Genomic DNA, 12,885 nt, shown 5'->3' with positions numbered 1-12,885 from the left:
AAAAATAAAACACACTAACAAAACCTACAGAGTCAATTAAAAAGTGACAATATGAAGTTTTACTTACTAAAATAATGATATTCACTAACCATCAAGTATATTAGTTTGTGAAACATACCCTTGTTAACAATCATTGGTATTAAAATTGCTTTCACATTAATACAATTTAAAGGAAAGTCTTTTTCAATCATTTAGACTAATCTCCCTACCCTCATAATACAAACATATTAATCAGGACTGAGTACATAATTTGCAGGACCCAGTGCAAAATGAAAAATATAAGGCCTCCTAATAAGAAATTAATAATGTCAAGAAGGTAACATTAGAACATTGAACTAATCATGAAGAGCTTCTGGTTGTGGAACCCTGTGCTGACCCTGATATTATGCACAAAATACATGTCCGTGAAAGTGACCCTAACATTAATAGGTCACCACTGAAACTTTCTTGATTGGTGTCTGATGATAATGAGCACAGACTTTTCTAAAGCAGTTTATTCTTCTATGAAGAGATCTGTGTATTAGAAAGGCAATTTGAAATCTGCTATCCCTGTAATCTCCAATTATCCGTTATAACACTGACTATAAAATTGGGACTCTTTTTCTTAATTTTCCTTAAGGCCCCAAAGGCTTAAGACTACATTGATGGAACATACTTGCACATCCCAAAGCAAAGTTCTAGAGCAGCTATTGTTTCTATGTACTAAGAAATTAAGTAATAGGTTTCGTGAGCATAGTTTATCACTCTCATCCAGGCTACATAAAAACAGTAAAGGAGTGGGAAGTTAGAAGAAAGGGAAGCAGTGAGAATGCCTCCTTATAGAGATACTACAGGTGCTGTGGTGCATCTTATCACCTCAAGTTAAGTGAAAAGGGCTGTAGGAAACCAAACCTCTTAGCTTGGCTCCAACATGGAGACTGTATTTGGCTACTGCCCAAAACTTTTTAAAATGAAGAAGTCAAAGAAAAAGATGACTGGGTAAGAGCAGGACACGAATTTTATATCCATGGCTGAACAAGCTAGGCTACTTTATGCTTGTATACCTCTGCCCACATCTGTCCCCCTAGCTGTAATATTACACCTCCTTCAATTTTAAGGCAAAAGTGCCTATTTTCTGGGAACCAGATATAGACTCTAAAGAATGGAACCTATGGTTATTTAAAAATGGTTTACACTCAATAAGACTGTGTAGCTGAAGGTGAAATGGGACTTCAACAGATGGCGGATCTGAGAAGTCCAAGGTCTGTGTCAGAGCCCTAGTGGCTAGCCTGACACACTGAGGGCTCCAGGAAATTCAAAGGCCCCAGATAGGCCACAGAAGTTTTACATGGGAGAAAGAGCCAGAGCTTGTGTCTGACATGCAGAACAACCAAACATCAGACAATAACTGTGCCAGTCAGGCAACTTCAACCCAGAAACTGACTGCACTTCACTCCCTCTTCTTCCTTAGCCTTAAAGGGCATTAAATAAGAGAGGAAGTAGAAACAGCAGATAGGCCTCCCATGATGATTCCCTGTTCTATGTAGGTCTGAATTGAGGACAGGGAGAAGCTTTCCTAGAGGAGAATTTTAAATTTTTGCATATATCGATCCTAATGTCTTAAATACTAAACTGAGATTTGCTGTATGAATGAAAAGACCAGAAAAGCTATGGCACCTCTCTGAGATGTCATCTGATTAGCATGGATCAGACAGAGGATGCATGGTTTTGAAGAAGTGTAGAAAGACTGGTCTTTTCCTACTACTACTGAATCAAGACTATTTAACAAAAGAGTTATAACTAGTCATAGCTATGCCATGTTTTTTTTTTTTAATTGTGTAGCTAATAATATCATTTCTTTCATCAGTTTTTACATGGCATCATTTCCAGAATGTTATCCTTTGCTTTACTCTTCCTTTATTGTATTTTCACTTTTCATTTTACATTTTTCTTTGGTGTCAATGACTGTGCACAAGAAGAGATTGATCTGAGTAGCAAGAAAGGAGGGTTATGGGAACAGTTTCTACTAGTGATATAAAAGAATATTTCTGTTAATGCCCAGCAAAATTAGTATGAACTGTGGCACACTGTATAATTTAGTTCATATAAACAAAAGCCTTTTATCTCTTATGGCTCTCTTCTCTTCATTTCCATTTATAACACATTAGACTTTTATGATTCTTATTTAATTATCTGTCTAGGTTGGGTTTGTTTCTGATTTTTCTTCCACATTAAAGCCAGAAGAATCTTTCTACAATGCCAAATTCCCATTGCTCACATAATAAAATCCAAACTCATCACTGTATTACATGAAATTTCACAATTTAAACTCTGGCTACTAGCTTGGCTTGTACTTTTGATGTTTCTGTCCCTATCCTGAACTCAACCAAAGATTCATCCATGCTGAATTTTATATCCATGGCTGAACAAGCTAGGCTACTTTATGCTTGTATACCTCTGCCCACATCTGTCCCCCTAGCTGTAATATTACACCTCCACACCTTCAAAACTAATCCCCTTGGCAAGCATCTGTAACATTTCAGTGAACTAATTTTTTAAAATGCTTGTGGGGGCTCAATTAATATCATGAATGAGTAAATGATACTCCCAGCTATTTCATACATACTCTTCCCCTTCTTTGATACAGTTATTTTATTTTTGGAGCTTAAATATTTGCATTTCTTTCCACTGGATCCAAATGATCTCATTTGAAAGAATGGTATTGTTTAAAACCTTTATACTTCAAGTAATCACGTAGAAATGATCAAACTTGTAATTGCAGAGAAAACTGAAATTTTCTGGAGGAAAGTATTCAAAAGTTCTTGTTTATATGCCCATGTTAAGTAATTTCATCCATGTTTCAGCTTCAACTTATAATCAGTAATAAGTAGAAATAAGTAATGACTTCCAGTATTGTATCAATAGCCCGAATCAATATTTTATCTCTTGAGATTCTGACTCAGATCAACTGCTTAACCCACTGCTTCACATCAATGCCTCAAAAGCACTTTACATATAGTATGTCTAAAGCAAAACTTATGACTTGTTCCCTGACTTATCTCCCAGTAGCACAAACCAAAAATCCTGGAGAAACTTTTTAAATTTTCCTTTCACATTATACTATAGTTATACTTATACTATAATTTATCAATAAGACCTACTAACTTGTAAATAGATCTTGAGATTTTCTAGGTTTTATTTCAGCTCAGTTCTCACTTTTTGACTTGTTAAGCCTAATTAGCCATCATCTCTTCATTCTTGCCCCATTCCAATTCATCTACTGCACTATTACCTATCTCCTGCACCTTCACCCCAGAACACGCCTACTTTTCAGAACTATTCAGACACTTACACAACAAAGACAAAAATGTGATTATATCATAGAAGATACTATTTCATTTTTCTCTTGTTGACATCTCCAACCTTATTTTAAAGATCATTCCTTCCATAGATGTAATATATAAAGTATATTCACTGCTTAGAACATGACTTATGTATATTTTTGCATATAACTCTTCAAGAGGCTTGGAAAAGCTTTACCTTTCTTTCCAACTTCACTTTGCCAAGTTAACTCATACCTGCCTCTCAGCTCGCAACTGAAATCTGAGTTTTTAGAGGCTTTCCTTGCCCCTTCATCATATGCCCTCTAGGCAGGATCTCCCCCTACATTAGGCTTCTTGATCCTCCATCAATTTATTTCACGTTATTTTTTTTCACTTTGTATTTATATACTAAACATATTACAACATTTTAAACTCTGTGAGGTCAAGGTCAGGACAAGAATATTTCAGGATTGCATGCTCTACTCCTAGCACAGTGCTCGACAGTCTGAATCTCCTAAATAAAAACTGTTGGTACATTATGTCAGCCACGGATTGTTGCTTCACACCACATGTATGCATATATGTGTGTGTTTGTGTAAGTTTGTGACACATGAATGAACTTCCCACAGAGGACTAATTTTCATGGTCTAAAATTGTACAGTGGGGCAATGTATTTATTGCTAAAAATAAATGCATCTCTTTTCAGTTATATGCATTGAGTTTCATTCGAAGATTTCAGGTTGTCTTCTGAACTACGAGATACATCCATAAATTATCTTTCTTAAAAAAAGCTAATGAAACATAAATATAGAAAGGATCTACAAGTTTCATTGGCCAAGAAAGAGTCCCAATAAGCCTAAATCACAAAAACCTAAGGATAAATGCTAGTATGGTGAAAAAAAGCACGCATTCATACAATGCCACTATGTAAGAAAACTAAGAAATAAAATTGAAAGGCAAGCACAATGCCTTTCAAAATTATGTTAAATACATTTTCATTTAATCTTATTTTCATGAAGGAGATAAAAAGCATTATTCTTCTTCCAAAAACTAACTTCTTTAGTTTCTGAGTAGTAACTGTATCTGCTCTCAGTGGCCAGTCCTCTCTATGTTCCTCTTCTTATTGATAGAATTCAGTAAAATATAAAGAAATCTCAATCCAATTAGTCTACATTTAGCATGGACACATCATTTTTGACCAACAATAATGCAGGAAAATATGCGATTTTCTAAAATGCATCGCACTTTTATTTTTTTCATAAAGAAATATGGAACCTTGGAACTACTATCTGTGCAACCCTAAAGAGCACTTTAAAAATTAAATTAGTTATAGCAGTTTATTTGTTGCAAGCTCAGATTAGGCCATCTTGTAAATACTTTTTATTCTTAAATGTTAAGGATACCTGTATTTTAAAATATTTAATACAAGGTTTGGTAATTTGTCTTCTTTGGATGAATTTAAAATAGCGTAATAATACTATGGCAGTCTTACTTTATATTTCTGCATATAAACCCAACAATATTTAGATTTACCATTTTCAGGGCAAGATAAGCAGAATCAACAGTATCTGGTATTCAGGAGTCCTGGACTAAATTCTTTGTTCTTTTCCAGAAATAAGCCAGTGTGGTGTTAAACTTTCAAAATTGTTGCTTTTTGTAATGTGATTATGGAAAAAAGAATTGGAGATTTAGCAAAAAGTTTCTAGGTATGATGAATTTTTATGTGTGGAGGTTTGGAAATTGTGCCAGAGTTTGTTTTTGTTTCCTTTTGATTTAATGAATGTGTGTGCATAAATAGAACTTTATTTTGAAAGCAGTTGATAAAGAATTAGAGGGTATTTATGACAACAAAAGAATAAGAACTTTAGGTTTGGGTGATTACCATGTTTGTTTTGCCAACTAGCTATAAACATGAATGGAATGATGATTTAAGCACAGACCTGCACTTCTGTATGACAGAAGACAAAATAAGTTCATGTCATGGATGCTAATTCATTATCTGCTAAACTCAACATGTACTTTAATAGTTCTAGCTAATTTCACTTTAACTTAGCCTGGTTTTCAAAACCTACAGTCTCAATGAAAGTTAAAACTATTTTAGTTGTTAATGATTTAGTTATGTTTATTTTAGAATGTCTAATTTCAAGAATTATAAAATGCTTATATAATGCTGTATTAAGTGTATTTTTAAATATTTAATATATACACATAAGCATATATAATCTATAAATATACATATATAAACAAACACAAGGAAGTTATATATGGATTTGCTATTAATATTACTATTTCAGAAGTATAAGTATCAAAGAATAATATCAGCAGTGGATACAATTGCTGGTGCAATACAATATCCATTTCTGTGTGTCTGTATATTACTTTTCTTTAAAAAATCTAACTTAGGCATGGTGGCTCATGTCTATAATCCCAGCACTTTGGGAGGCTGAGGAGGCAACCAGATCACTTGAGCCCAGGAGTTCCAGACCAGCCTAAGCAACATAGCAAAACCCCATCTCTTAAAAAAAAAAAAAAAATACAAATATTAGTCAAGTGTGGTGGTGCACACCTGCAGTCCCAAGCCACTCAGGAAGGTGAGGCAAGTAGATCTATACTGCCTAGGAGGTAGAGGCAATCATGCCACTGCACTCCAGCTTGAGCAACAGAGTGAGAACCCTGTCTCAAAAAAAAAAAAAAAAAAAAAAAAAAAAAAAAAAAAATCTATCTTGAAGGAAGAAGTATGTTTTAAATTCTGCTACCAAAACATGCCTTATTTAGAGACCATAAATGACTACCAATTACTTGATTTACCCATTCTAAAAAAATTATTGAACACTCTGTTGAAGGGACCAAAGAGATTCCCAGATTGGACGATATTTATAAAAGGAAAAAGAAGATAATTAACAGCAACCTATCCTTCTACTGTCATATAACTCCTATTTATCCTATCTGTTTTCTCTGTAACACACTGGACTTAACTGCTGTCTACATTTCCTCCATCGAAGCCATTAATGTTTATGGAAATGTTATATATCATCTAGTTCTGCATGCTAGGTCTTATAATTTTCTGCTCTAATTTTATAAATTATAAGCAATAATTGATTATAAATGTCATCATCATATGATTGCGATGAAAAATTATCTTGAATTGATACGTGTTTGTAAAAGGCTTTTAAAATTAGTGCTAAAAGTTTTATTAGCAAAACACCAACCTTAATTTCATATTACATTTTATCCAGAAGTTGGAGCAAATGCATCTTCAAATGTAGATTAATATTTTGGCCATGTTACAGTTCTGTATATACTCCTGTACTAGTGGAAGGGATAGGATTAATTTACCCCAAAACACGCAGGCCTAAATTTTAAGCATACCATTATTTATATGTTACATTCAACATTTATTGTACATATGTATGCATGTATATTAATGAACATTAAAGATAAGATCTGGGACATTAATTTATTTGATTTTTTTATTTTGTTTTATTTTTCTAGTTACTCAATATCCAGATTTGTCAATCAGGACATATTTATAGTGCACGTATTTTGACAAGGAGATATACTAATAAACCCTTAAAAGACCCTTCTTCAGCATCTTCATCTATATTGCTTATTATTGATTTAGTACTTTCTAGGTAATTTAGGGATGTGTGGCCATGTGTAAGTTCTTTCATTTCCCTTCCCTAGCTCTAATTTATTTCTTGATCCACCACTTTCCACCTTCTGCACTCTCCAAAGAGAATGGAGACTTTCCAAAACTAATCATTAAACCTGAGGTTTCTATTCCAGCTTACTTACTTCTTACTTATTACAAACTTTCCTGTAATATTTTACTCCTGCCTTGTACTTTCTCTCTTTTTTAAACAATGCAGATTTTTTTTATTATGAAGCAGTCATCCTTGCTTCATCCTACTACTTTGAGTAAGCACCTGCCCCAGTCAAACAACGTTCTCCATTTAACAATTTTGACACTCAATTGTATTCCATTATAACTGACCTACTCTAGGCCAATAGCAAATGACCTCCTAATCTGTAAACTCAATATCCTTTTATCAGGCTTCTCACACTTGACACAGCACATGTGCTTTTATATAATACTTTTTGTTCCTCAGACATTTCTAACATCCTATGTCTTCTCATAAATTTTAATTAATCCACCTATATTTTTTAAAGCTGTCATTCTTTTGTTTTTATACTTTCTTATTCATCAATCTGACATTCTTAGAAATTGGTGTTTTTTTTTTTTTTAAGATGGCAATAATGAGAATTAAAAAGAAAAAAAAAGTGAGCCTGAAAAAAGGGTGTGTTTGTAAAAACTTCTTGTTCTAAATCTAGAATTAAATAATAGTCTGAAGAACGTTAACTTCGAAGCTCTTATGTTTTAAAAAGTGAGACAGGGGGCCGGGCGCGGTGGCTCAAGCCTGTAATCCCAGCACTTTGGGAGGCCGAGACGGGCGGATCACGAGGTCAGGAGATCGAGACCATCCTGGCTAACATGGTGAAACCCCGTCTCTACTAAAAATACAAAAAAAAATAAAAACTAGCCGGGCGACCTGGCGGGCGCCTGTAGTCCCAGCTACTCGGGAGGCTGAGGCAGGAGAATGGCGTGAACCCGGGAGGCGGAGCTTGCAGTGAGCTGAGATCCGGCCACTGCACTCCAGCCTGGGCGACAGAGCGAGACTCCGTCTCAAAAAAAAAAAAAAAAAAAAAAAAAAAAAAAAAAAAAAAAAAAGTGAGACAGGGACAGATGCAGTGGCTCATGCCTGTAACCCCAGCCATTTGAGAGGTTGAGGTGGGAGGATCACCTGACCTGAGGAGTTTGAGACCAGCTTGGGCAACAGGCAAAATCCTGTCTCTACAAAAAAATACAAAAAAATTAGCCATGTGGCGGGGTGCACCTATAGTCTCAGCTAGTCAAGAGAGTAGGGAGAATTGCTTGAGCCCAGGAGGAGCTGAAGGTGCAGTGAGCCATAATCGTGCTACTGCTCTCCAGCCTGGGTGGCAGTGTGAGACCTTTTCTCAAAAACTAAAAAATAAAAAAGTGAGAAAGAAATTGATGTGCTAGACATGAGTTCCCCCAAAACATAACCTTGAGTACACTTGATAGAGTAGATAAAAAGGCTATTAACAAAAATTAGTAATGATTATGACAACCATTCCAATGACTTGCTAACTTTTCTAACTTCTCTGTCTTCCCTGATTGTTCTGTTCTTCCTCCCAAACCCTCAATTTAAGCATCTCCATCAACATAAGCTTTAGTTTCCACCCTGTTGATTAACCCATGCATGATAGATTCTCATGGCTTCCTTTACTATCAAGAAGTCTTAATGATGAACATGACTGTCAAGTCTTAATAAATCTCTTCCTCAAAAGTTCCAGCTTTTCATTCTCAATTGCATACCTTATTTAACTGTGTGTTCACCAGTACCCGAAATTCATCACCTCCAGAACCAATTCCATTATTTAATCTATGTGGATCCCAATCTGACATTTTTCTTGACACAACTGTTTCTTAGTTTTACTACCATATTTCCAGTCATTAAAACTCAGAAACTATTAGAATGCTATGAATTTCCTTCTCTTCGCCTATCTCAACCCATCAGTTGATGATTTCTTTAGCTTTTACCTTCATAATTAATCTTTCATTAAAACGGGCAAATCTTTTCATCCAGCCAAAATCTTACTGTCAGTTTTCCTTTCATACTGCAACATATCTTAACTGAGCACATGAACTTCACCATAATGTCTAGTTTGACCTGAACTGCATAGAGATTCTGAACTAATATTCCTAAAACTGAATTTCAATTACAGAATCTTGTGGTAGTCATCTCCCATCAACTTAAAAATACATGCTGCTATACAATGCCTATATTCTAGACAAATATATTTATTATTCCTCCAATTTTACATGCAAAGTCCTTCCTTTATGCCTTTGTGAATTTTATCAATCTCTATTGTACTGTCTTTTCATCTTGCCTTATTGAAATCACTGTGGTTCAAGGACTGCTGTTTCCTTTTCATTCTACGATATGAGCTCTCTCTATAAAACCCCACAGTGCTTTCTTTGACCTCACTGGAAGTACCTGTTATATTCTGCTTTTATTATTATTATCTGTATGATGTTCTGCTGTAACCCCCCTTTTCCTGATTGTAAACTCATTGAGAAGAGAATCATGTGAAGTATAGAGCGCTCCATTAAATAGGAGCTCATTAAATATTTGTTAAATCATGTTAGCCAAACAAAGCTTTATCAAAAATAAGATAATTTATTAAAATAATTCCTAACAGACATGTTTTTACTTTCTCAATATTTTTTGACAAATCAGAAAAAGAAAAAAAGTTGAATACGATAAAGCTGAACCATTCCATTTGCTTGCCTCACTAATGCATGCATATAATGGGTAAGTAAACCCATAGGAACTAGCAAAGCATTTGTAAGTCATTAAGGAAAACATTACCATAATAATAGAGCTTTTTATCACCTACTGGAGAGGCTCAAAACAAAGTGGCTCAAGAAGAGTCAGCCTTACCCTCAAGTGCAAATTATAAATAAAAGAATACTGAGTAAACACTACCAATGTGTTCTATCAGTAGGAAACTGCTAATTAAAATAACTTACCTTATAACTAAGATAACCAAGTAATATTGTTTCAAACAGACTTATCAATGCCACTGAAACCTGAAAGATAAATTGCAACTTAATGAGAAAATGCAATGCAATTAAATTATATATATTCTTGACTATACTACTAACTTTATTTAAATATATGTGCATGTATACATATATGGGTGTATAATAGGCCTTATTAGGTGGCACTTTAACTTCTATACACAGATGACAGGTTGCTGGCCAGAGTTTGCTGTCTCCTGTACTACAGCTTAGTTTTCATAAATTCTAATACTCCTTAATAAACCTTTTTTATTTATTATTCAAAATGTAAAGGTGGTATTAAAATAGTCAGACTGGCTGAAGTTTACATGATATATAAAGAACAGGTTCTTTTATGTGTGTGTTTAGTTTAAAAAAATTTTTTTTAAATAGAAATGGGGTCTTGCAATGTTGTCTGGGCTGGTCTTGAGCCCCTGGGCTCAAGCAATCCACCCACCTCAGCCTTCCTAAGTGCTGGGATTACAGGCGTGAGCCACCATGCCCAGCTATGTGTGTGTGTTTCTAATACATAAAATCACACATAACTCTCCACCACAGATAACCACTCCATCCCAGAAGCATGATCATCTGTACCAAAATCAGCATTTCTCTTCAGAAAATACAGAAAATGAAATAACACACTCTTCAAGTTTAATGGTATATTCAATCCTATCACCCATGTCAAACAAAATAAAAAGACTACATCTCTGAATACTAAATAAAATAGACCATATCAGCACTTCAAAATACTTTCAGATTTTATCCGAATGAATTTCATAACCAATTCCCCTTGTGCGGATAGAAGTGTTAGTCCTATCTTCCTATGTATGCTTCTATTTTTTTCTATATTCTTTATTGTATACATAATCTCTACTGCTAACTACCAAAAATATATTACTATGCCACAAAAAGTAGCAAGAAAAGATAATAAAATTATTCTGTGTTAAATACTCTACAACCTTAGGATGGCTAAATAGAAACTAATAAGCAAATATAAACAAAAAGTGACTCAGGTAAATATATATGTTTATAGATTTTTGAGATTTAAGACTATTTGAATGAGAATGGCAGATACCCGGGAGATTACATTTTTTCTTCTGTTGGGATAAAATCTTTGAATTTAAAAGAATATTAAAACATGAGAACAATAAGAAAACAGACAAAATGCATAGCAGTGTAAGTAAAATATGTTCAGAAGTATGTGCAGTAACTAGGCATTATTATGATAGAAAACTCAAATCTCTTTCATTTTCTCCACAAATTCTCTAAATCATAATTACTCATGCTTTTTTGTAGAAGTACATAGCATTAGATGATCTCTAGAGCATTTTTAACATGTTACTTAAAGTGCTATTTAAAAAAGAGAACTGTTGTTATTTTAAAATATCACTATTTTAAAAAGCAATTTGAGTAGATCAAAATATATTTGAAGATAATATGCGGCTATTCATGAAACAATTTATTTTAAATGTGCACTTAATTGAAGGATAGTTCAGAGATTAAAAGACTACATTTTAATGAACATTTCAACAATTTCAGAGTTATTTATAAATTAATATGATATTGCAACAAAAGTCAGAGTAAGGCAATGTAAAAACAACTTGACTTTAACAAACTATAAAACACTTAGACAGGCTGGGCGCGGTGGCTCAAGCCTGTAATCCCAGCACTTTGGGAGGCCGAGACGGGCGGATCACGAGGTCAGGAGATCGAGACCATCCTGGCTAACACGGTGAAACCCTGTCTCTACTAAAAAATACAAAAAATTAGCCGGGCGAGGTGGCGGGCGCCTGTAGTCCCAGCTACTCGGGACGCTGAGGCAGGAGAATGGCATAAAACCCGGGAGGCGGAGCTTGCAGTGAGCCGAGATCCGGCCACTGCACTCCAGCCTGGGCGACAGAGCGAGACTCCGTCTCAAAAAAAAAAAAAAAAAAAAACACTTAGACATAGTAAAAACTTTATTTTGGCGAGGCGTGGTGGCTGACGCCTGTAATCCCAACACTTTGGGAGGCCGAGGCAGGAGGATCACAAGGTCAGGAGATCGAGACCATCCTCGTTAACACGGTGAAATCCTATCTCTACTAAAAATACAAAAAATTAGCCGGGCATGGTGGCGGGCACCTGTAGTCCCAGCTACTCGGGAGGCTGAGACAGTAGAATGGGGTGAACTCGGGAGACGGAGCTTGCAGTGAGCCGAGATTGTGCCACTGCACTCCAGCTTGGGTGACAGAGCGAAACTCTGTCTCAAAAAAAAAAAAAAAACTTGATTTCATGGTTATGATCACAATGCACACATATTTTAATTCATTATCACATACAAATATGCAGACTTTTAAGGCATGATTTAAAAATCTGGAATGTGGAATTGGTGTAGAATGAGAGATACTGAAGAAATTGAAGTGTGAGAACATAGAAAGGGCGTGGCTGATGAGAAATTGCTTGATGAATGTAACATACATTATTTGAGTGATGGATATAGTAAAAGGCTGAACTTCACCACTAAGCAAAATAGCTAGGTAATAACATTGCACTTGTACCCCATAAACGTATACAACTTTATAAATAAATAAATAAAGTATTTTAAAGATTGCTCCTAAGCAGTGAGTCTTAAAGTCTTTCTCTTTCCTCCAGACTCAAGTGTCTTCCAACCTCCAATTCTTTTTGATGTTGGTGATTCTATTCTTCCAATTAATTTGTAATTTTTAAAAGCAACAGAAAATAAAAAGGATCGGTAAGAAGTAAACAGAAGTACAGGAGATAGAAACTTACAAAAAGTTTGCTGGGCATGGAATTCAATAAAAAACAAAACAAAACAAAGAAATAACGGAGACTCTAGGGAACACCTCAACAATATAAATCAGACATGTTGTGCTCTTTCATATTTTCGTGGCCTTTCTTAAAGACTCCTTTTATGCTATGGCATACTTTTGGTTTTAT

At 34.8% G+C, this 12,885-nt stretch overlaps 1 protein-coding gene across 1 annotated transcript in view; it reads right to left on the bottom strand.

Annotated features, from left to right (window-relative positions):
• KCNT2 (potassium sodium-activated channel subfamily T member 2) overlaps window positions 1-12,885 on the bottom strand; it is a 405,225-nt gene that overhangs the window by 263,761 nt on the left and 128,579 nt on the right. The window contains exon 5 of the mRNA XM_030937154.1: window positions 9,919-9,978. Coding sequence (XP_030793014.1) covers window positions 9,919-9,978 — 60 coding nt within the window. The remainder of the gene's footprint in view (window positions 1-9,918; window positions 9,979-12,885) is intronic.

The sequence above is a fragment of the Rhinopithecus roxellana genome, chromosome 8 (assembly GCF_007565055.1).
Source record: "Rhinopithecus roxellana isolate Shanxi Qingling chromosome 8, ASM756505v1, whole genome shotgun sequence".
Taxonomy (NCBI): Eukaryota; Metazoa; Chordata; class Mammalia; order Primates; family Cercopithecidae; genus Rhinopithecus; species Rhinopithecus roxellana.
The sequence above is the reverse complement of the archived record's forward strand: the minus strand, read 5'-3'. Positions and strand labels throughout refer to the sequence as shown.